Source organism: Lissotriton helveticus, chromosome 5_2 (assembly GCF_964261635.1).
Source record: "Lissotriton helveticus chromosome 5_2, aLisHel1.1, whole genome shotgun sequence".
Lineage (NCBI taxonomy): Eukaryota > Metazoa > Chordata > Amphibia > Caudata > Salamandridae > Lissotriton > Lissotriton helveticus.
This window is the reverse complement of record NC_136066.1, coordinates 10,566,169-10,590,176: the sequence shown is the minus strand read 5'-3', so window position 1 is coordinate 10,590,176 and position 24,008 is coordinate 10,566,169. Positions and strand designations below refer to the sequence as shown.

The 24,008-nt window shown below is 48.3% G+C and overlaps 2 protein-coding genes across 3 annotated transcripts in view; one reads left to right on the top strand and one right to left on the bottom strand.

Annotated features, from left to right (window-relative positions):
• SH2D3C (SH2 domain containing 3C) overlaps positions 1–24,008 on the top strand; it is a 376,681-nt gene that overhangs the window by 82,100 nt on the left and 270,573 nt on the right. For both annotated transcript variants that reach the window (XM_078646656.1, XM_078646657.1), the window contains exon 2: positions 14,225–14,264. In XM_078646656.1, the coding sequence (XP_078502782.1) occupies positions 14,225–14,264 (40 nt within the window). The remainder of the gene's footprint in view (positions 1–14,224; positions 14,265–24,008) is intronic.
• On the bottom strand, positions 7,269–9,099 carry LOC144761128 (uncharacterized). Its single transcript, XM_078646586.1, has 2 exons — positions 8,978–9,099; positions 7,269–7,986 (listed from the first exon to the last, which is right to left on the bottom strand). The coding sequence occupies exons 1-2, from the start codon at positions 9,097–9,099 to the stop codon at positions 7,269–7,271; spliced, it is 840 nt and encodes a 279-aa protein (XP_078502712.1).

The window sequence follows — 24,008 nt, the reverse complement described above, 5'->3', positions numbered from 1 at the left end:
TTCTTAACTAGGTGATGTCTCACCCACATACTTTAGCAGACTCTTTCTTAACTAGGTGAAGTCTAACCAGCATACTTTAGAGGACTCTTTCTTAACTAGGTGATGTCTAACCCACATACTTTAGCAGACTCTTTCTTAACTAGGTGATGTCTAACCCGCATACTTTAGCGGACTCTTTCTTAACTAGGTGATGTCTAACCCACATACTTTAGCAGACTCTTTCTTAACTAGGTAATGTCTAACCAGCATACTTTAGAGGACTCTTTCTTAACTAGGTGATGTCTAACCAGCATACTTTAGAGGACTCTTTCTTAACTAGGTGATGTCTCACCCGCATACTTTAGCAGACTCTTTCTTAACTAGGTGATGTCTAACCCGCATACTTTAGCGGACTCTTTCTTAACTAGGTGATGTCTAACCCACATACTTTAGCAGACTCTTTCTTAACTAGGTGATGTCTAACCAGCATACTTTAGAGGACTCTTTCTTAACTAGGTGATGTCTAACCAGCATACTTTAGAGGACTCTTTCTTAACTAGGTGATGTCTCACCCGCATACTTTAGCAGACTCTTTCTTAACTAGGTGATGTCTAACTCACATACTATAGCGGACTCTTTATTAACTAGGTGATGTCTAACCCGCATACTTTAGCAGACTCTTTCTTAACTAGGTGATGTCTCACCCGCATACTTTAGGTGACTCTTTCTTAACTAGGTGATGTCTCACCCACATACTTTAGCAGACTCTTTCTTAACTAGGTGATGTCTAACCAGCATACTTTAGAGGACTCTTTCTTAACTAGGTGATGTCTCACCCGCATACTTTAGCAGACTCTTTCTTAACTAGGTGATGTCTAACTCACATACTTTAGCGGACTCTTTATTAACTAGGTGATGTCTAACCCGCATACTTTAGCAGACTCTTTCTTAACTAGGTGATGTCTCACCCGCATACTGTAGCAGACTCTTTCTTTACTAGGTGATGTCTAACCCGCATACTTTAGCGGACTCTTTCTTAACTAGGTGATGTCTCACCCGCATACTGTAGCAGACTCTTTCTTTACTAGGTGATGTCTAACCCGCATACTTTAGCGGACTCTTTATTAACTAGGTGATGTCTAACCCGCATACTTTAGCAGACTCTTTCTTAACTAGGTGATATCTCACCCGCATACTGTAGCAGACTCTTTCTTTACTAGGTGATGTCTCACCCGCATACTTTAGCAGACTCTTTCTTAACTAGGTGATGTCTCACCCGCATACTTTAGCAGACTCTTTCTTAACTAGGTGATGTCTAACCCGCATACTTTAGAGGACTCTTTCTTAACTAGGTGATGTCTAACCGGCATTCTTTAGCTGATTTTTTCTTAACTAGGTGATGTCTCACCCGCATACTTTAGCAGACTCTTTCTTAACTAGGTGATGTCTAACTCACATACTTTAGCGGACTCTTTCTTAACCAGGTAATGTCTCACCCGCATACTTTATCTGAAGGATAGAGTGTTTGCCGTCAGCCTCTGTTCTCTGAGACGGTCGCTCTCTGTCTCTAGTCGAGCAATGTTTGCAGCCCGCGGCTTGTGCGAATCTCACAGGGAAAGCTGAGGATGTCTCTCCACAAATGTATGTCTGGGCGAGACTTACACACTCTGAACACAGGAAGTAGCACTTTTGAGAAGAGTCTCCACACATTATGAATCGGTGAGAACAGAGTATTTAAATCTAGCCCAGACATACATTTCTGGAGTGACAGCCTCAGCTTTTTTTGTTCAGATCTGCAGATTAGGGAGCAAATGATGAATTATGTGGCTAATGCAGAAAATGTATAATTGTGAGAAAGTCGGTGCAGCCGAACAGTCACATAGTTCCAGGGGCCCTGCTCATCCTCTGACTAGGTCCACACGGGCTCCTGAGTGATTCCATCTTTTTTTTTCTCCCTGAGTTCATACTTGAGCTTCTATGGAAACAAGGACGACAAGACCTGAGGTTACCACTCCACAACACAGACTACCACACCACATAATTACTCCCCGTAACACATAATCCCACTCTACATAATTCCTGCACACTAAACACCACATATGTTCTATCCACATTATTTCACTCCACAACTTACCACATAATTCCACTACACACAGCGTTCCTCCACTCCACTCCAAAAAACATCAGTAAAAGCGTTTACATTTACAACGCCAATAGCTCTAATTCTCGCAAATGCGAAACCTATAACATTGCAAACACTTCTTTAACTAGTATTTGCGTTTGCGGAGTTGTGGAGAAAGGGTGCTGGGCCTCCGACCAGCGCTCAGGAATTCCGCTGCGTAGGACTTACAGGAGGTACCCGGAGGGCTTCTTGGCCCCCAAAGTCCCCCGGGAGTAAATTGTTCTTCATCCCCATCCCGTTGTCTGTCAGGAGGCGCGTTTGCAGAGTGGTGGAGAAAGGCTGGCTTGGCCTCCGGAGGCGTTTTAGCAATCCCAGTGTGGGACTTACTGGAGGTAACGTGAGGGGTAGTTGGCCCCCAAAGGCATCCTTAGGGGCCAACTACCCCTCGTATTACCTCCAGTAAGTCCCACACAGCAGGATTGCTAAGTTCTCATAGCAGGCCACGCCCCCTTTGCCCACCACTCTGCAAACACAGTCCCTGGCGCACTCTTGGATGGGGATTGAAGTCCCCTTTGCTTCGGGGGGTCCTTTAGGGGCCAGCTAGCCTCCCTCTTGCCTCCAGTAAGCCCCACACAGTGGGATTGCTGAGAGGTGGTCCGAGGCCACGCCCCCTTTCCCCACCACTCTGCAAACGCGCCTCCTGGCGCACTGCTGCTCAGACGATGAAGTCCACTTGTGTCCTGACGTCCCCAGGACACGAGAGGACCTCATCGCCCCACCAGCAGTGCACCAGGAGGCGCGTCTGCAGAGTGGTGTAAAAAGGGGCGTGGCCTCGAACCACCTCTCAGCAATCCCACTGTGTGGGGCCTACTGGAGATACCTGGTGGGCTAGTTGACCCCCAGGGACCCTTAGTATTCAAGGGGACCTAATTCCCCAACTCAGAACGCGCCAGGATGCGCGTTTTTACAGTGGTGCAGGGAGGGGGCAGGGCCTCCGGTGGGATGGTGACGTTTCTTTTTTATATATATATTTTTAGAAGGGGGGCTGTGTGGCCCCCCTACTTTTAGTATTTTTTGGGCCCTGGGGACCCCATCTGCCCTGGCCTGGCCTTGCATTTTATTTTTATTTTTTTCCAGGAGGGGGGCCGCGTGGCCCCCCTCCCCTGGGCCACTTCTGGCCCAGGGACCCCATCCCCCGGGGCCGGCCCTTAGTGTTGGAGACCATGGGTGGAGCCCCAATGCCCCCACGGTCCCAGCCGGCTCCCCGCCGCCTGCGGGAGCCAGCATTACTTTTGCACAAGGGGAGCTGCTAACATGCCGCTCCCCTTGCCCAAAAGCAATCTGCTTTGCTTCGTGGAGGCCAGAGCAGGTTTCCTGTTCTCGCTTCAATGAAGCAAAGCAGAGTTTGCTTTGGCAGGGTGGCAGCTGCACAGCTCCCGCCCTGTCAGCACACACCAATGTCCAGGGGTGGGCACCCCGGGACATTGCTGGAGCCCCCCTCCCTGCGACTACAAAGCCTGGGAGGTAGTTGTCCCCGGGAATTGGGGAGGCCTGCAAGGCCATCCCTCATTATTCAAAGAATCCCTGGGGAGGTGGTGAGTCCCAGGGCTTGGGGGGCCCGTTAGGCCCCACTCATTATTTAAAGAAGCCCTGGGCAGGTGGTGGTCCCCGGGGCTGGTGGGCCAGCGAGGCCACCCTCATTACTTAAAGAAGCTCTGGGGAGGTGGTGGTCCCCGGGGCTGGTGGGGACCAGCACGGCCCCCCCATTCATTATATAGCCCCAGGTAGGTGGTGGTTCCCGGGGCTAGGGGGGCCAGCGAGGCCACCCTCATTATTTAAAGAAGCCCCGGGGAGGTGATGGTCCCCGGAGCATGGGGGGGGCCCACGAGGCCCCCCTCTCATTATTTAAAGAAGCCCCGGGGAGGTGATGGTCCCCGGAGCATGGGGGGGGGCCCACGAGGCCCCCCTCTCATTATTTAAAGAAGCCCCGGAAAGGTGGTGGTCCCCGGGGCTTGAGGAGAGCCCATGAGGCCCCACCAGTGATTCTAAAGCCCCAGGGAGGTGGTGGTTCCCGGGGCTTGGGTTACCGAGTGCCAACACTTCCTGGTTTGGACTGTTGACAGCCAATCAAAATGAAGCTTGTGCTCTGGAGGGTTCGCGACTCCTCCTCGGTGCTCAGATATCGATATTTTTATTTTTTTAATTCAGAAACTACTGAACAGATTTACACCGTTTAAAACAAGCATTGGCATAGCCAATAGGTCTCGCCTTTGGCACCTTATAAGTATTAGTTATGCAGCACAATATCCTCGGTGCAACAACATCAACTGTTGCGTGGCTAAACACTGATAAGGTCCCAAAGGCGAGGCCTATTGGCTATGCCAATGCTTGTTTAAATGGAAATGTGGAAGTGAGTGTCCTCCGTATCGCGAAGTGTGTGTTGCTAATGCAAACTTCCTGGTACCTCATAGACAGTATGGCCTCCCTTCCAAATTACATAGGTGCCGGTGCTAAGTTGTTGTTAATTCCTGCACATTTCAAACACTATGACCCTGATTATGACTCGGTTACCTAGTAATGGCATGGTGTGAACTCTGCACGCATTTACTGTTACCATGCGATTAACACCCCCTCTCCCCCTTATACCATGCACTTATGAGTTAGTGAAAAGATGACACAACGATTTCAAGGTAGGAGTTGTGTTTATTTGGTCCTACGCACTCCAGATCCCGGCACCAACTGCCGCCCTAGAATCTACAAACCCCAGGAATCTGCACACGGGAGGGTATCCCGGCACTGAGCCGGAGTGAGCAGGAGGCTCTTATAGGTAGCTACAGGTGATTTTATGCTTTGGGAGAGATGTAGGAGAAGGTTCGACCACCAGACCTGGTTCTCCGTATGTTTGGGATTTGTGCAAGCCGGAGTGGACGAGCGGAGGCGCGTGGATGGTTTGTGAACTCTGATTCGATTGTTGAGATAGGCTGGGCCAGCGTTATGTAGTGCCTTGTAGGTGTCGGTAAGGAAATCAAATTGTGCTGGTTTGTGAATGTGAACAATACAAAATTTGCTAGCCCCCACGGTAATAATTAGATAAGAATTTTTTAGAAACGCACAAACAAAGAGTTTCTTCTGCTCGTGCAGGTATTTTATTTAAACCTGTTTCAATTTTTGATCAAATTTGTTTTTTTCATGGAAGAGAAAGGTACTTATTACCTACATATAATACATATTTACAACAATTAACCAACAAACATATATACATTTATAAACACTTATTGTGTAATCTTCTTTTACACAAGGTACGTCTTCACAAATATTAATTCTTTGTGATATATTCCTCGTTTTATGATTACCAAAGAATGAAAAACAAGAAAAAGCAACCCAATCATAACAAGGGGGAGATCGAAAACAATAAATGATATGATCAGAAATAAATTCCTGTTCCCTTTGTTTAGATGCCGACGCGTTTCGAATCTGAAGATTAATAACAGATTCTCTTCAGGGCGCTTTCATTGAGGGTAATCTCAGTTTGTGGACAACGCGGTCCCGTGGGTCCCGTGTCTGTGACGAAGCTTGTGACTCCTAGGGTCCTTTTGCTGCAACTGTGGACCTAATACACGAATGAGGGATATTTACTATTTACATTTCTAGCCGTTCGAAAAGACAGTCTGTGAGACAAACAGAAAAGCTCAAAGTTCATACCTCTGGCGGTGTTTGGAACGTGGAAATATCTTTTTTTCTTTCAAATTCCTGTTTTTGTTGGAGACACCCTCCGTGCTCACACAAGGTTTTAAAAACTCCTAAAATATGTGAAGAATGACACTTATTAGGGTCTATTTTTGCTTTTACTTTTTGCTGTCCATTCACGCTTGATTTTACACGGGAACCCGACATACCTGCGCTGTTTTCTTTTCTTGCACTAAAAGATGTTTCGCTCGGGTCTCGTGAAAGTCAGCTCTGTTTATGTCACCGGTTGCTGCTGTGATCCAGCATGCTGCACGATGCCCTCGGCTGCGTATTAATTCGCTCTGAAAAGTCTGCAATGAAATATTGCGGTGTGGGTTACGGGACTGCAAAATCTATTTAGGAAAATCTATTTAGAAAAAGGGGGGCAAGCGGAACGGTGTTTTCCCCTTCCTTCCTCGCTCACCTTCTACTCCGTATGGATTCCTCACGTTTGTCAACCATCCACCAATACCAAGACCGCGGATTGGCTACTCTGCTATATTAAGGTACCGATAAGCATTATGGTCCCTGTAGTTTGAAAATCTTTTGTTGGGAACCAAGTACTTACAACCTCGCAATCTCTGACAGCGAGTTCAAGCCTGTTTGCGCACTGTTAAATTTTAAAATCAAATAGGCCTCCTTTTTGAGCAGCACTTGTTCGATATTTATTCCTGGTTTCATTTGATTCATACTGTACAGCACAGTCCACTGAAAGTTATTATCCACATGATGATTCTCAATGAAGTGCTGAACCAGTGGTGCCGTCTGGATTTTATTTTTGAGCCTTGAGCGATGTTGTGTCATGCGTGCATTTACTTGTTGGGTCGTTTTCCCTATGTATACTTTTGGGCAGGGGCAAACAATGGCATATACTACATTCTTTGTCCTGCAATTTGTGAAGGCAGTATGTGGCCAACTCACGTTCGCGTGGTGAAAAGTATTACCTTCGATGGTAGAGTCACACGCCACACAATTTCCACACCTATGGTGTCCTTCGATTGGTTTTAAGCCCCATTTTGACAACAGATCGCTTTTTGGTTTGTTTATCCTTATGTCCGCACGGACAATCTGTTGTCCAATGCTCTGGTTTTTCCTATACGCAAAAATCGGGCGTGGAAAGGGTACTTCAAGATTCTCTAGGAGGTGCCAATGTTTAAGCACCATTTGCCTTATGTTATGTGTCTCTGCACAAAAGGTGGTGACACACACCAGGTTCTCTAGCTCTCGTTTAGCTTTTGTTTCAAAAAGGCACTCTCTCGGAGTGAAGCGTGCTCTCTTATAGGAATGTTTAAGTAACTTACGGGGATAACCTCTTTGGCGCATTTCTTCACAGAAGGTTTCTCCATGGAGGTCAAAATGTTCAATTTCTGAGCAACTCCTTCTAATGCGAAGAAGTTGTCCATATGGGACATTTGCCCTTAGGTTCCTTGGGTGCGAGCTCTTATAATGGAGAATGGTTTGTGAATGGGGAGCCTGTGGAGCCTGTGGAGCCTGTGGAGCCTGTGGAGCTTGTGGAGCCTGTGGAGCCAGTGGAGCTTGTGGAGCCCGTGGAGCCCGTGGAGCCCGTGGAGCCTGTGGAGCCTGTGGAGCCTGTGGAGCTTGTGGAGCCTGTGGAGCCTGTGGAGCCTGTGGAGCCCGTGGAGCCTGTGGAGCCCGTGGAGCCCGTGGAACCTGTGGAGCCTGTGGAGCCTGTGGAGCCTGTGGAGCCTGTGGAGCTTGTGGAGCCTGTGGAGCCCGTGGAGCCCGTGGAGCCTGTGGAGCCCGTGGAGCCTGTGGAGCTTGTGGAGCCTGTGGAGCCTGTGGAGCCCGTGGAGCCTGTGGAGCCCGTGGAGCCCGTGGAGCCTGTGGAGCCCGTGGAGCCTGTGGAGCTTGTGGAGCCTGTGGAGCCTGTGGAGCCCGTGGAGCCCGTGGAGCCTGTGGAGCCCGTGGAGCCCGTGGAACCTGTGGAGCTTGTGGAGCCTGTGGAGCCCGTGGAGCCTGTGGAGCCCGTGGAGCCCGTGGAGCCCGTGGAGCCCGTGGAGCCTGTGGAGCCTGTGGAGCCTGTGGAGCCCGTGGAGCCCGTGGAGCCTGTGGAGCCTGTGGAGCCTGTGGAGCTTGTGGAGCCTGTGGAGCCCGTGGAGCCCGTGGAGCCTGTGGAGCCCGTGGAGCCTGTGGAGCTCCTTCAGGTGTGATGTGACGCGCATACAGTACGGGAGGTTGAGAATGATTCTGGCAGCCGCGTTGTAAAGGGTCTGCAGCCTTGTGGTGTGTTTTTGGTGGTTCCGGCATATAGAGTGTTCCCATGGTTCATCGTGCTCGTGACCAGGGCCAGCGTGACGGTTTTTTAGGTGCTGATTGGGAGCCATTGGAAAATCTTCTTCACAGCTGTAATGAAGACACGCCAAGTTCTTAGAGTTGAATTCAGGGAGAGCTGTGAAGGGAGGGACCATTACAACAGAAAAGTGCCTTTTTTAACACAATTTCACCCACTTGTTCAGGAAAGAGAATACCAACCAGCCCCTCCAATCTGAAGGGTGTATTGCTTTTTTGGTACAATCCAGTTTTGGTCTTTATCCATACAGGCTGTGGATCATTCCAGTGCGGAAGGGTCTGGGTGTCAGCCGGTGATTGAGGCAGCCACTACCTAAGAAAAACTTTGAGCACCTTTATTTATGTATTTATTTTGCAAATTAAACACTGGTTAATCCCGCACACTTCCTCACTTTAAAATTATTGTCCAACCTACTCGCCCTCACTATTCAGAATTCTATTTGTCTGCATAGTGCACAAATAGAAATGTTATTTAATTTGTAAATAGCTTAGATAAAATATGTCGTCCGGCCTCTACTAAATTATCTGCAGGATCTTCAGAGATCAGTGGTATACACCTAGCTTACAGTGTGCTGCTGTGCAGCAGCCTGGTTACTAAAAGAAAATTAAGGATTGAAATTACAAAGTACCAGTGGCTTTTAACCATTGTTTGTGCAATATATCTCTGGGAACGCACCACGCCTCTGTAACTTTAACAGATTTTCATCGGTCTTCTGGAAGGTCACTGGACACTACAAGGCTAGTTCTACTCAGATCTGTGCTTAAAAAACAAACCTATACCTAAAAGTCCTGGGCTACGCTCATTTGCATCAATCACTTCTTGACAATGTTTACATTTACCATTTGCCACCAGATGGCGCTGTAGTCCGTTCTTTACTGGAAGTGACTTTTACTGCAAGCATATTGAGTGAAGCCTGTTGCATTTTGGCCTCGCGTGCCTCCCGTACCAGATGTAGCTTCATACCTGCTCAACAGGGAGTGCGCAGGTGGTGAGGCCTGGCAGAGTTCTGCAGTCTAAACCGGTGAGATGACTTTTTCCAATGTTTTTATTGCCTGGGTTTTCTACCATCCCTACCATGCCGGCTACCGGCGCGGGACCTGGCAGTGTCACGGTTCATCTGCCGCTTGGTGCTTTGACTTTGCGTGAGTTTAGCCAGTCTACCCATGAGCACTGATGCGCGTTGACCGTCATACTCGGACACGGAAATGAACTATCTCTCTGGTCCTGGGTTTTTGTTTAATACCCAAGTGCATTCTGGGAGCTGTAGTACTGGTTCCATTCAGTTGTTCCTTTCGCAATGACACACCCAAACAAGCGCGCTACTCGCGCTAGAAGGAGGCAGCAAGGGGAAGGGCGAGAGGAAGGTGCGTTTCCCTTGCAAGAGCGAGCAGTGCCAGTGCCAGGAGCGATAACTGCTACCATATGACGCCGCGCGCTTCCGCAAGTGAATCGCCACACGTGCATGCGTTGCCATTGATGGCAATGGAACGCGTGCACGTGTTTGGCTGAAAAGCAGTAGCGATCGCAAAAGGTCTTTTTGCCTTTTCAGCGCATGCGTGCTGCGTAGGAGAGACCTAAAAAGGGTGCTTTCTGAACCAAGAGCTACTTTTTTGCCAAATTTGGTGTAATTCTGTTCCGCCATTCGGGCTGTAGCTTTGTCTAAAGTTTTCTATGGAAATTAACGTGGGAAAAACGTGTTTTGGGCCCCCCCTTTTTTCTTGGCCCCCGCTTGACGGATCACCCGAAACGTTCAAGACAGGAGCTGAATTGAATTGAGCAGGCCATTAGTTTAGAATTTTTTTCGAAGATTCATCAAACGGCGCCAAAGATTTGGGCAAAAGAAAAACGCTTTTCTTAATAGAAACAAGGTCCTAACCATAACTACGTACTGGCGACTGCCAGTAGGTAAAATATATAAGCCTTCTGTAAGCCACCCAGAGGAAACCCACACTCACTGACCTTCAGTACACAAGGCTCACACACACAAAACCACATGTGCACATACACACACACCTTTCCCGCACACTCTAAGACACACACACACAAAAACACCAGCACAGACACACACACACAAAAGCATACACATACAAACACACATACCCTTCCTACACACTCTAAGAAACACACACAAACATATACATGCACACAGACACACACACCCTTCCGCACACTCAAACACACATGCACACACAAACGCACGCTTCCTGCACACTCTAACACACACACCCTTCCCACACTCCACCACAGAGGAACCGACAATGACAAAGAACTTGACCCACCAACTCACACAAACAGCTTAAGGGAAAGCTTCAAGGCCCAACCTCTGTGTAGCAACTGCCGCAGGGAAACCCACAACCAGCAACACTTTGGTAATGGACACAACTGACAACAAGCCAAGTACATGGAGACCATCCTGTTTTAGAATCCTGCAAAACCTAGCATAAGAAGGTGACACAAAGCACATAGTGTGTTCGTGTTCAGGCGTCATGGGAGACATCCTTGTGAGTGTACCGTGCACGCAGGGCGCAGCGCTTCATGCGCACACCGGGCACTAAAATGTGGTGGCTTAAAACACTCACACCTGACGCAGGGAATGCTGGGCCAGAAGGGCATAGCGCTGCCGGCAAGATAATTCTCTCCATTTGCCACCTGTATTTTTGCTACCAGTGTGGTATTTTACGAGCCAACCCATGTACTAATAGGTCAGTTTGCAAAAACCAAATCGTAGTAGACCACAGTTAGATTGACCTCATGAATGTTAATAAGGTAGGTCGCAAATTGCATCCCATTACGATTCGCTGCCATCACAGGGATGGTGGCCTGCTAGGGTCAGTAAACCTCCATGTCTGAAATCAATAATGTTTTTAATGCAGTTGAATTTCCTTAAACTAAAAAGGGATGCTGTTAGACGGGGACCTGGAGGGTCGGCCGAGCACAAGGGGAGAGGCCTCCGGGGAGGGCCGTCTCCAGCGATCGTACAGACAAGTAACTTCCCCCCCACAAATGGACACCACACGAAGATCAGATTAACACCCTTTATAGGCAGTTCTTGAAGTAAGGTAGTACGATACAAGGAGATCAGGACACGATGATCCTCTCAATTCTAGTCTCTAGTAGGGGAAGGGGGTAGCGGGACAGTCTTGGTACCTACTGGTACTGAGGGGAAGCAGCGGTAGCTCACAATCCTCGAGCTCGGTGTTCGGGCGGGTCGGACCGCGGCAGCGCCAGCAGGTCCCGAAGAGGTCGTAGATGGCAACGGGCCGCGGCAGCGCCAGCAGGTCCCAACGAGGATGACGGTGGCAACGGGCCGCGGCAGCGCCAGCAGGTCCCGACGAGGACGACGGTTACAACGGGCCGCGGCAGCGCCAGCAGGTCCCACGAGGATGAAGGTTGCAGAGGGCCGCGGCAGCGCCAGCAGGCAGGGCGATAATTCACAAGGCAGGGCTGCGGCAGCGCCAGCAGTCCGTCAAGGATGAGTTCTTCTCGGTGTCTCTCGACTCCAGGATACAACTGCCCTCCTGCTCTGGGGCTTCCTCAGTTATAGGTCTGGCCTACTTTGATGTCCGGACCCTCGCACTGGGAGGTCGGGAGGTCCGGGATGAGGGAGACCAGACACCCAGCAGGGGGGTGGAGCCAGCACCCGGGGAGGCTGGGGGTGATCGGCACCTGGCGGGGGAGAGCCATCGCCCCATTCTTTCTCCCATTAACCTGCCAAGTGGTCCGTTCACCTCCTGGGTGGATGGTGGTGCCGGGATGGCGGGGCCTGGCCAGGCCCAGGGTTGGGGTCGAGCTGAGGCCACGCGGCCGCGTGGTGCAGTGTCCAAGATGGCGGTTGGCCCGGGCAATGGGGCTGAAGGGGGCCCGGGCCCGTGACACAGAGATGCGGGGCGTCATGCGGGGAGGGAGCGAGCCCTTCCTGGGGCCTGTCCAACAGATGCGTTTGAAAAAACAAAGTGAAAAGTTGTACAAACATTTTTTGTAAGTAGGAGGTGGCCCATTCGCACCAGCCTATTCTTAAAAAAATGTTTTGGTCAACCATGACAAGAGGAGAAAGGGTGGTCCCTTGGCAACCCCTTCCTGTGTGCAACTGGGCTCCCAGGTCAAAACAAGGGGAGTCACCCTGAACCACCACAGGGACAGAGTAGATACAAATCTGAGCAAAGGGCCCCTTTGTGCACCTTCCTCAGGTCAAGCATAGATCTGCGAACCAAGATGCGCTGATGTTGCACCGGGGACAGATGTGACATTCACAGAGCCCCATCCAGATGTTGTTTAAAAACTGAACATTTTCTTGCTGTGTATAGAGAAGTAGCTGATTTTATTTTACACAATCCATGAACCCATGCCTATGTATTTAAAACTATATTACACACATTTTCACCATTGTTAATACATTTCTTGTAAAAAGCCTTTTGGATTCACACAAATCAATCAATCTCTTCTTACCCAGCTATTAAAAGACATGAAGACACAATTTAAAACTGTTCATCAAAAAAGAGTTCATAGCAAACATTTGGTTAAAAAATACTCTCAAAAATATTTGGCCAAGAAAACGTACTGTCCACGCGGCTTTTCAGTGGTACTTGGATTAATTCACCCCACCTTCTTCAGGACACAATATCATAAAACATGACGTTATCTTGGAGAAAAAAACAGATTCAATATCCTATTCTCTGACCTCGCAATAGATATGTTCACAAGAATATGTGACGTTTCAACGCCACATATTACATCACGGTAGGTAACAAGGTGGACGTTACATCGTTCGCGTTGTTACCACGCATGGCATTACAACGCAAGTCATTTCTACTATTTGCACTAGATGGCGCGTTGGACTTAGGAACAGTATAAATTACTATTCCTACTCCAGTTAGTGCAACAGCAGGGAATGTGTTGAATTTTAAATCCAACACATTCCTTGATGCCTGGTAACAACACGCACAATGTGACGTCCGCGTGGTTACCAACGCGCGTGGTACTGGCAGCGTTCTAAACCCTGTCTCCCTGTTCACAAATTAGGCTCAACTGTGTCCTCGGGCAAATCATTCCTCATAGCAACTTCTGCCCACGTTCAACTCAATACTTACAACTTTACCGGGGGCAGTGACACCTCCCGCTTCTTTTACACCGCCTGCGTCAACAGCACTTTTTCTTGACCAAATGGGTCCACTCTTAAAATCTTACATTTTTGCACCCAGATTTCAGTTTCAAAGTGTTAATATATCCCATTCTGAATCAATATTTGGAAGGAACGCCCTCAACACGCCATTTCCAAAAAACAAGGTGGTGTTTACTTGCAAAACACAAATTGCAATTTGATCATGTGTGACTGAATTGTAGTTTGTGTTGGTGCACAAAGAGGCATTTTGTGATCAAAAATGGTTTGATTTTGCAAAGTGGACTCCTTCCGACTGCAAAAAGCCTTAGTCCATCTTCCCGCTGCCCTGTGCACATACAGAGCACACACAAAGCAGAGGCTCACACATGTACACACACAGGGTGCGCTCGCCATGCCGAAGGCCATTGTTGTGCCACAGTATGCATGCTTTTGGTTTTGGGGTTGTGTGTGGGCGTGGTTCATGCGTTGGCCATTTATGATCACTGGGTTGGATGCCTTTAGCATGTTGTGACCATGCGTGGTGCTGTGTTTGCGTTGGACGGCCATTGCTTGGAATGACCGTATGCAACATGTATAATGGGACCCCCTCAATTGAGCGAATTGTGACCGTATTTCATCAGAGGGGACTGGTCCTTCTGTAGACCAAAAAAGGACTGTTTTGCCCATCCCGCTCCGCTGTCATTCAGGACACAAATAAAAATATGGCTTTTCAAGTAACAGGTTTTCTTCCGTTCTAAGCCATACCTTCTGTAGCGCCTAGCGCCGAGACGCCTATGGGTATTTGTGCGCTTTACAAGTTGTCTAAATAAATATAATAAATGTATGGTACAGGGTACAAGGTCCTTGCATGTACCATGTCTAATCTAGCTTTGTGTTAAATGCTTGCTGCATGTGTTGGCCATGTTTGCTCACAGGGTTGGGCCTCTGTTTCCAGTAACCCCCACGTGTTCTTCTTGTTTCCTTGCAGTCGCCAGGAGGACGCTGAGCTGGGCAGTGAGTACGTGAAGGTAAGCGTAATCCCCTTTCTCTTCTACTTGCTGCAGGGTCGCCCACACCACTCGGGCGGTCACTCACAGCATCCTACGCAAGTGACACCAGAGGCTCCAGGGTTGACCACGCGAGCTGGTGGTCCCACATCCTATTCACGGACTGGGGTCTCGTTGCCTCCCTGTGGGGTCTCGCTGCCTCCCTGTGGGGTCTCGCTGCCTCCCTGTGGGGTCTCGCTGCCTCCCTGTGGGGTCTTGTTGTCTCCCTGTGGGGTCTCGTTGCCTCCCTGTGGGGTCTCGCTGCCTCCCTGTGGGGTCTCGCTGCCTCCCTGTGGGGTCTTGTTGTCTCCCTGTGGGGTCTCGTTGCCTCCCTGTGGGGTCTCGCTGCCTCCCTGTGGGGTCTCGCTGCCTCCCTGTGGGGTCTCGCTGCCTCCCTGTGGGGTCTCGCTGCCTCCCTGTGGGGTCTTGTTGCCTCCCTGGGGGGTCTCACTGCCTCCCTGTGGGGTCTCGCTGCCTCCCTCTGGGGTCTCGTTGGTGTAGGGTCTTGGTGTATGTCTGTTGGTGTTAGTGTCTTGGTGTATGTATGTTGGTGTTAGGGTCTTGGTGTATGTCTGTTGGTGTTAGGGTCTTGGTGTATGCCTGTTGGTGTTAGGGTCTTAGTGTATGCCTGTTGTTGTTAGGGTCTTGGTGTATTTCTGTTGGTGTAGGGTCTTGGTGTATGTCTGTTGGTGTTAGGGTTTTGGTGTTAGGGTCTTGGTGTATGTCTGTTGGTGTATGTCTGTTGGTGTTAGGGTCTTGGTGTAAGTCTGTTGGTGTTAGGGTTTTGGTGTTACGGTCTTGGTGTATTTCTGTTGGTGTCGGGTCTTGGTATATGTCTGTGTGTCTATGTCTGTTGGTGTTAGGGTCTTGGTGTATGTCTGTTGGTGTTAGGGTTTTGGTGTTAGGGTCTTGGTGTATTTCTGTTGGTGTAGGGTTTTGGTGTTAGGGACTTGGTGTATTTCTGTTGGTGTAGGGTCTTGGTGTATGTCTGTTGGTGTATGTCTGTTGGTGTTAGGGTCTTGGTGTATGTCTGTTGGTGTTGGGGTCTTGGTGTATGTCTGTTGGTGTAGGGTCTTGGTGTATGTCTGTAGGTGTTAGGGTCTTGGTGTATGTCTGTTGGCGCTAGGGTCTTGGTGTATGTCTGTTGGTGTTAGGGTTTTGGTGTTAGGGTCTTGGTGAATTTCTGTTGGTGTAGGGTCTTGGTGTATGTCTGTTGGTGTATGTCTGTTGGTGTAGGGTCTTGATTTATGTCTGTTGGGGTAAGTGTGTTGGTGTAAGGGTTTAGGTGTATGTCTGTTGGTGTCGGGTCTTGGTGTATGTCTGTTGGTGCTAGGGTCTTGGTGTAAGTCTGTTGGAGTAGGAAGGTGGTGTATTTCTGTTGGTGTTAGGGTCTTGGTGTATGTCTGTTGGTGTATGTCTGTTGGTGTTAGGGTCTTGGTGTATGTCTGTTGGTGTAGGGTCTTGGTGTATGTCTGTTGGTGTATGTCTGTTGGTGTTAGGATCTTGGGTTATGTCTGTTGGTGTTAGCGTCTTGGTGTATGTCTGTTGGTGTAGTGTCTTGGTGGATGTCTGTTGGTGTATGTCTGTTGGGGTTAAGGTCTTGGTGGATGTCTGTTGGTGTTAGGGTCTTGGTGTAGGTCTGTTGGTGTAGGGTCTTGGTGTATGTCTGTTGGTGTTAGGGTCTTGGTGTATGTCTGTTGGTGTTAGGGTCTTGGTGTATTTCTGTTGGTGTGGGGTCTTGGTGTATGTCTGTTGGTGTAGGGTCTCGGTGTATGTCTGTTGGTGTAGGAACTTGGTGTATGTCTGTTGGTTTAGGGTCTTGGTGAATGTCTGTTGGTGTTTGGGTCTTGGTGTATTTCTGTTGGTGTTAGGGTCTTGGTGTATGTCTGTTGGTGTAGAGTCTTGGTGTATGTCTGTTGGTGTTAGGGTCTTGGTGTATTTCTGTTGGTGTTAGGGTCTTGGTGTATGTCTGTTGTTGTAGGGTCTTGGTGTATGTCTGTTGGTGTTAGGGTCTTGGTGTATGTCTGTTGGTGTTAGAGTCTTGGTGTATGTCTGTTGGTGTTAGGGTCTTGGTGTATTTCTGTTGGTGTTAGGGTCTTGGTGTATGTCTGTTGGTGTAGGGTCTTGGTGTATGTCTGCTGGTGTTAGGGTCTTGGTGTATGTCTGTTCGTGTTAGGGTCTTGGTGTATGTCTGTTGGTGTTAGGGTCTTGGTGTATGTCTGTTGGTGTGAGGGTCTTGGTGTATGTCTGTTGGTGTTAGGGTCTTGGTGTATTTCTGTTGGTGTTAGGGTCTTGGTGTATGTCTGTTGGTGTAGGGTCTTGGTGTATGTCTGTTGGTGTTAGGGTCTTGGTGTATGTCTGTTGGTGTTAGGGTCTTGGTGTATGTCTGTTGGTGTAGGGTCTTGGTGTATGTCTGTTGGTGTTAGGGTCTTGGTGTATGTCTGTAGGTGTTAGGGTCTTGGTGTATGTGTGTTGGTGTATGTCTGTTGGTGTTAGGGTCTTGGTGTATGTCTGTTGGTGTTAGGGTCTTGGTGTATGTCTGCTGGTGTTAGGGTCATGGTGTATGTCTGTTGGTGTTAGGGTCTTGGTGTATGTCTGTTGGTGTTAGTGTCTTGGTGTATGTCTGTTGGTGTTAGGGTCTTGGTGTATGTCTGTTGGTGTTAGGGTCTTGGTGTATTTCTGTTGGTGTTAGGGTCTTGGTGTATGTCTGTTGGTGTAGGGTCTTGGTGTATGTCTGTTGGTGTTAGGATCTTGGTGTATGTCTGTTGGTGTTAGGGTCTTGGTGTATGTCTGTTGGTGTTAGGGTCTTGGTGTATGTCTGTTGGTGTTAGGGTCTTGGTGTATGTCTGTTGGTGTAGGGTCTTGGTGTATGCCTGTTGGTGTATGTCTGTTGGTGTATGTCTGTTGGTGTAGGGTATTGGTGTATGTCTGTTGGTGTTAGGGTCTTGGTGTATTTCTGTTGGTGTTAGGGTCTTGGTGTATGTCTGTTGGTGTTAGGGTCTTGGTGTATGTCTGTTGGTGTTAGGATCTTGGTGTATGTCTGTTGGTGTTAGGGTCTTGGTGTATGTCTGTTGGTGTTAGGGTCTTGGTGTATGTCTGTTGGTATTAGGGTCTTGGTGTATGCCTGTTGGTGTTAGGGTCTTGGTGTATGTCTGTGTGTGTTTGGGTGTTGGTGTATGCCTGTTGGTGTTAGGGTCTTGGTGTATGTCTGTTGGTGTTAGGGTCTTGGTGTATGTCAGTTGGTGTTAGGGTCTTGATGTATGTCTGTTGGTGTTAGGGTCTTGGTGTATGCCTGTTGGTGTTAGGGTCTTGGTGTATGCCTGTTGGTGTTAGGGTCTTGGTGTATGTCTGTAGGTGTTAGGGTCCTGGTGTATGTCTGCTGGTGTTAGGGTCTTGGTGTATGTCTGTTTGTGTTAGGGTCTTGGTGTATGTCTGCTGGTGTTAGGGTCTTGGTGTATGTCTGTTGGTGTTAGGGTCTTGGTGTATGTCTGTTGGTGTTAGGGTCTTGGTGTATGTCTGCTAGTGTTAGGGTCTTGGTGTATGTATGTTGGTGTTAGGGTCTTGGTGTATGTCTGTTGGTGTTAGGGTCTTGGTGTATGTCTGTTGGTGTTAGGGTCTTGGTGTATGTCTGCTGGTGTTAGGGTCTTGGTGTATGTCTGTTGGTGTTAGGGTCTTGGTGTATGTCTGTTGGTGTTAGGGTCTTGGTGTATGTCTGTTGGTGTTAGGGTCTTGGTGTATGTCTGTTGGTGTGGGGGTCTTGGTGTATGTCTGTTGGTGGGGGTCTTGGTGTATGTCTGTTGGTGTTAGGGTTTTGCTGTATGTATGTTGGTGTTAGGGTCTTGGTGTATGTCTGTTGGTAGGGGGTCTTGGTGTATGTCTGTTGGTGTTAGGGTCTTGGTGTATGTCTGTTGGTGTTAGGGTCTTGGTGTATGTCTGTTGGTGTTAGGGTCTTGGTGTATGTCTGTTGGTGTTAGGGTCTTGGTGTATGTCTGTTGGTGTTAGGGTCTTGGTGTATGACTGTTGGTGTTAGGGTCTTGGTGTATGTCTGTTGGTGTTAGGGTCTTGGTGTATGTCTGCTGGTGTTAGGGTCTTGGTGTATGTCTGTTGGTGTTAGGGTCTTGGTGTATGTCTGTTGGTGTTAGGGTCTTGGTGTATGTCTGTTGGTGTGGGGGTCTTGGTGTATGTCTGTTGGTGGGGGGTCTTGGTGTATGTCTGTTGGTGTTAGGGTTTTGCTGTATGTATTTTGGTGTTAGGGTCTTGGTGTATGTCTGTTGGTGGGGGGTCTTGGTGAATGTCTGTTGGTGTTAGGGTCTTGGTGTATGTCTGTTGGTGTTAGGGTCTTGGTGTATGTCTGCTGGTGTTAGGGTCTTGGTGTATGTCTGTTGGTGTTAGGGTCTTGGTGTATGTCTGTTGGTGTTAGGGTCTTGGTGTATGTCTGTTGGTGTTAGGGTCTTGGTGTATGTCTGTTGGTGTTAGGGTCTTGGTGTATGTCTGTTGGTGTGGGGGTCTTGGTGTATGTCTGTTGGTGTGGGGTCTTGGTGTATGTCTGTTGGTGTTAGGGTCTTGGTGTATGTCTGTTGGTGTTAGGGTCTTGGTGTATGTCTGTTGGTGTTAGGGTCTTGGTGTATGTCTGCTGGTGTTAGGGTCTTGGTGTATGTCTGTTGGTGTTATGGTCTTGGTGTATGTCTGTTGGTGTTAGGGTCTTGGTGTATGTCTGTTGGTGTTAGGGTCTTGGTGTATGTCTGTTGGTGTGGGGGTCTTGGTGTATGTCTGTTGGTGGAGGGTCTTGGTGTATGTCTGTTGGTGTTAGGGTTTTGATGTATGTATGTTGGTGTTAGGGTCTTGGTGTATGTCTGTTGGTGGGGGGTCTTGGTGTATGTCTGTTGGTGTTAGGGTCTTGGTGTATGTCTGCTGGTGTTAGGGTCTTGGTGTATGTCTGTTGGTGTTAGGGTCTTGGTGTATGTCTGTTGGTGTTAGGGTATTGGTGTATGTCTGTTGGTGTTAGGGTCTTGGTGTATGTCTGTTGGTGTGGGGGTCTTGGTGTATGTCTGTTGGTGGGGGGTCTTGGTGTATGTTTGTTGGTGTTAGGGTTTTGCTGTATGTATGTTGGTGTTAGGGTCTTGGTGTATGTCTGTTGGTGTTAGGGTCTTGGTGTATGTCTGCTGGTGTTAGGGTCTTGGTGTATGTCTGTTGGTGTTAGGGTCTTGGTGTATGTCTGTTGGTGTTAGGGTCTTGGTGTATGTCTGCTGGTGTTAGGGTCTTGGTGTATGTCTGTTGGTGTTAGGGTCTTGGTGTATGTCTGTTGGTGTTAGGGTCTTGGTGTATGTCTGTTGGTGTGGGGGTCTTGGTGTATGTCTGTTGGTGGGGGGTCTTGGCATATGTCTGTTGGTGTTAGGGTTTTGCTGTATGTATGTTGGTGTTAGGGTCTTGGTGTATGTCTGTTGGTGTTAGGGTCTTGGTGTATGTCTGTTGGTGTAGGGTCTTGGTGTATGTCTGTTGGTGTGGGGGTCTTGGTGTATGTCTGTTGGTGGGGGTCTTGGTGTATGTCTGTTGGTGTTAGGGTTTTGCTGTATGTATGTTGGTGTTAGGGTCTTGGTGTATGTCTGTTGGTGGGGGGTCTTGGTGTATGTCTGTTGGTGTTAGGGTCTTGGTGTATGTCTGTTGGTGTTAGGGTCTTGGTGTATGTCTGTTGGTGTGGGGGTCTTGGTGTATGTCTGTTGGTGGGGGGTCTTGGTGTATGTCTGTTGGTGTTAGGGTTTTGCTGTATGTATGTTGGTGTTAGGGTCTTGGTGTATGTTCGTTGGTGTTAGGGTCTTGGTGTATGTCTGTTGGTGTTAGGGTCTTGGTGTATGTCTGTTGGTGTTAGGGTCTTGGTGTATGTCTGTTGGTGTTAGGGTCTTGGTGTATGTCTGTTGGTGTGGGGGTCTTGGTGTATGTCTGTTGGTGGGGGGTCTTGGTGTATGTCTGTTGGTGTTAGGGTTTTGCTGTATGTATGTTGGTGTTAGGGTCTTGGTGTATGTCTGTTGGTGTCGGTTCTTGTTGTATGTCTGTTGGTGTTATGTCTTGGTGTGTGTTTGTATGTCTGTTGGTTTTGGGGTATTGGTGTATGTTTGTATGTGTTAGGGTCTTGGTGTATGTCTGTTGGTGTTAGGGTCTTGGTGTATGTCTGTTGGTGTAGGGTCTTGGTGTATGTCTGTTGGTGTTAGGGTCTTGGTGTGTGTCTGTTGGTTTTGGGGTCTTGGTGTATGTTTGTATGTGTTAGGGTCTTGGTGTATGTCTGTTGGTGTTAGGGTCTTGGTGTATGTCTGTTGGTGTAGGTTCTTGTTGTATGTCTGTTGGTGTTATGTCTTGGTGTGTGTTTGTATGTGTTAGGGTCTTGGTGTATGTCTGTTGGTTTTGGGGTCTTGGTGTATGTTTGTATGTGTTAGGGTCTTGGTGTATGTCTGTTGGTGTTAGGGTTTTGGTGTATGTCTGTTGGTGTAGGGTCTTGGTGTATGTCTGTTGGTGTTAGGGTATTGGTGTATTTCTGTTGGTGTTAGGGTCTTGGTGTATGTCTGTTGGTGTAGGGTCTTGGTGTATGTCTGTTGGTGTTAGGGTATTGGTGTATTTCTGTTGGTGTTAGCGTCTTGGTGTGTGTCTGTATGTCTGTTGGTGTTAGGGTCTTGGTGTATGTCTGTTGGTGTTAGGGTCTTGGTGTATGTCTGTTGGAGTAGGTTCTTGTTGTATGTCTGTTGGTGTTGGGGTCTTGGTGTATGTCTGTTGGTGTAGGTTCTTGTTGTATGTCTGTTGGTGTTAGGGTCTTGGTGTAGGTCTGTTGGTGTGGGGTCTTGGTGTATGTCTGTTGGTGTTAGGGTCTTGGTGTATGTCTGTTGGTGTTAGGGTCTTGGTGTATTTCTGTTGGTGTAGGGTCTTGGTGTATGTCTGTTGGTGTAGGGTCTCGGTGTATGTCTGTTGGTGTAGGAACTTGGTGTATGTCTGTTGGTTTAGGGTCTTGGTGAATGTCTGTTGGTGTTAGGGTCTTGGTGTATTTCTGTTGGTGTTAGGGTCTTGGTGTATGTCTGTTGGTGTAGGGTCTTGGTGTATGTCTGTTGGTGTTAGGGTCTTGGTGTATATCTGCTGGTGTTAGGGTCTTGGTGTATGTCTGTTGGTGTAGGTTCTTGTTGTATGTCTGTTGGTGTTAGGGTCTTGGTGTAGGTCTGTTGGTGTGGGGTCTTGGTGTATGTCTGTTGGTGTTAGGGTCTTGGTGTATGTCTGTTGGTGTTAGGGTCTTGGTGTATTTCTGTTGGTGTAGGGTCTTGGTGTATGTCTGTTGGTGTAGGGTCTCGGTGTATGTCTGTTGGTGTTAGGATCTTGGTGTATGTCTGTTGGTGTTAGGGTCTTGGTGTATGTCTGTTGGTGTTAGGGTCTTGGTGTATGTTTGTTGGTGTAGGGTCTTTGTGTATGTCTGTTGGTGTTAGGGTCTTGGTGTATGTCTGTTGGTCTTAGGGTCTTGGTGTATGTCTGTTGGTGTTAGGGTCTTGGTGTATGTTTGTAGGTGTAGGGTCTTGGTATATGTCTGTTGGTGTTAGGATCTTGGTGTATGTCTGTTGGTGTTAGGGTCTTGGTGTATGTCTGTTGGTGTATTTCTGTTGGTGTTAGGGTCTTGGTGTATGTCTGTTGGTGTTAGGGTCTTGGTGTATTTCTGTTGGTGTTAGGGTCTTGGTGTATGTCTGTTGGTGTAGGGTCTTGGTGTATGTCTGCTAGTGTTAGGGTCTTGGTGTATGTCTGTTGGTGTTAGGGTCTTGGTGTATGTCTGTTGGTGTTAGTGTGTTGGTGTATGTCTGTTGGTGTTAGGGTCTTGGTGTATGTCTGTTGGTGTTAGGGTCTTGGTGTATGTCTGTTGGTGTTAGGGTCTTGGTGTATGTCTGTTGGTGTAGGGTCTTGGTGTATGTCTGTTGGTGTTAGGGTCTTGGTGTATGTCTGTTGGTGTAGGGTCTTGGTGTATGTCTGTTGGTGTTAGGGTCTTGGTGTATGTCTGTTGGTGTTAGGGTCCTGGTGTATGTCTGTAGGTGTTAGGGTCTTGGTGTATGTGTGTTGGTGTCTGTCTGTTGGTGTTAGGATCTTGGTGTATGTCTGTTAGTGTTAGGGTCTTGGTGTATGTCTGTTGGTGTTAGGGTCTTGGTGTATGTCTGTCGGTGTTAGGGTCTTGGTGTATGTCTGTCGGTGTTAGGGTCTTGGTGTATGTCTGTCGGTGTTAGGGTCTTGGTGTATGTCTGCTGGTGTTAGGGTCTTGGTGTATGTCTGTTGTTGTTAGGGTCTTGGTGTATGTCTGTTGGTGTAGGGTCTTGGTGTATGTCTGCTGGTGTTAGGGTCTTGGTGTATGTCTGTTGGTGTTAGGGTCTTGGTGTATGTCTGTTGGTGTTAGGGTCTTGGTGTATTTCTGTTGGTGTTAGGGTCTTGGTGTATGTCTGTTGGTGTAGGGTCTTGGTGTATGTCTGCTGGTGTTAGGGTCTTGGTGTATGTCTGTTGGTGTTAGGGTCTTGGTGTATGTCTGTTGGTGTTAGTGTGTTGGTGTATGTCTGTTGGTGTTAGGGTCTTGGTGTATGTCTGTTGGTGTTAGGGTCTTGGTGTATGTCTGTTGGTGTTAGGGTCTTGGTGTATGTCTGTTGGTGTAGGGTCTTGGTGTATGTCTGTTGGTGTTAGGGTCTTGGTGTATGTCTGTTGGTGTAGGGTCTTGCTGTATGTCTGTTGGTGTTAGGGTCTTGGTGTATGTCTGTTGGTGTTAGGGTCCTGGTGTATGTCTGTAGGTGTTAGGGTCTTGGTGTATGTGTGTTGGTGTCTGTCTGTTGGTGTTAGGATCTTGGTGTATGTCTGTTGGTGTTAGGGTCTTGGTGTATGTCTGTTGGTGTTAGGGTCTTGGTGTATGTCTGCTGGTGTTAGGGTCTTGGTGTATGTCTGTTGTTGTTAGGGTCTTGGTGTATGTCTGTTGGTGTAGGGTCTTGGTGTATGTCTGTTGGTGTTAGGGTCTTGGTGTATGTCTGTTGGTGTAGGGTCTTGGTGTATGTCTGTTGGTGTTAGGGTCTTGGTGTATGTCTGTTGGTGTTAGGGTCTTGGTGTATGTCTGTAGGTGTTAGGGTCTTGGTGTATGTGTGTTGGTGTATGCCTGTTGGTGTTAGGATCTTGGTGTATGTCTGTTGGTGTTAGGGTCTTGGTGTATGTCTGTTGGTGTTAGGGTCTTGGTGTATGTCTGCTGGTGTTAGGGTCTTGGTGTATGTCTGCTGGTGTTAGGGTATTGATGTACGTCTGCTGGTGTAGGGTCTTGGTGTATGTCTGTTGGTGTTAGGGTCTTGGTGTGTTTCTGTTGGTGTTAGGGTCTTGGTGTATGTCTGTTGGTGTTATGATCTTGGTGTATGTCTGTTGTTGTCAGGGTCTTGGTGTGTGTCTGTTGGTGTTAGGATCTTGGTGTATGTCTGTTGGTGTTAGGGTCTTGGTGTATGTCTGTTGGTGTTAGGATCTTGGTGTATGTCTGTTGGTGTTAGGGTCTTGGTGTATGTCTGTTGGTGTTAGGGTCTTGGTGTATGTCTGTTGGTCTTAGGGTATTGGTGTATGTCTGTTGGTGTTAGGGTCTTGGTGTATGTTTGTATGTTTAGGGTCTTGGTGTATGTCTGTTGGTGTTAGGATCTTGGTGTATGTCTGTTGGTGTTAGGGTCTTGGTGTATGTCTGTTGGTGTTAGGGTCTTGGTGTAT

Excerpts from the sequence above, each read along its gene's own strand:
- LOC144761128 (XM_078646586.1), bottom strand. The coding sequence starts at position 9,099 with ATGAAGCTACATCTGGTACGGGAGGCACGCGAGGCCAAAATGCAACAG. Across the intron at positions 7,987-8,977 it reads GCGCCATCTGGTGGCAAATG|GAGCTCCACAGGCTCCACGG; the intron begins GTAAATGTAAAC and ends TCACACCTGAAG.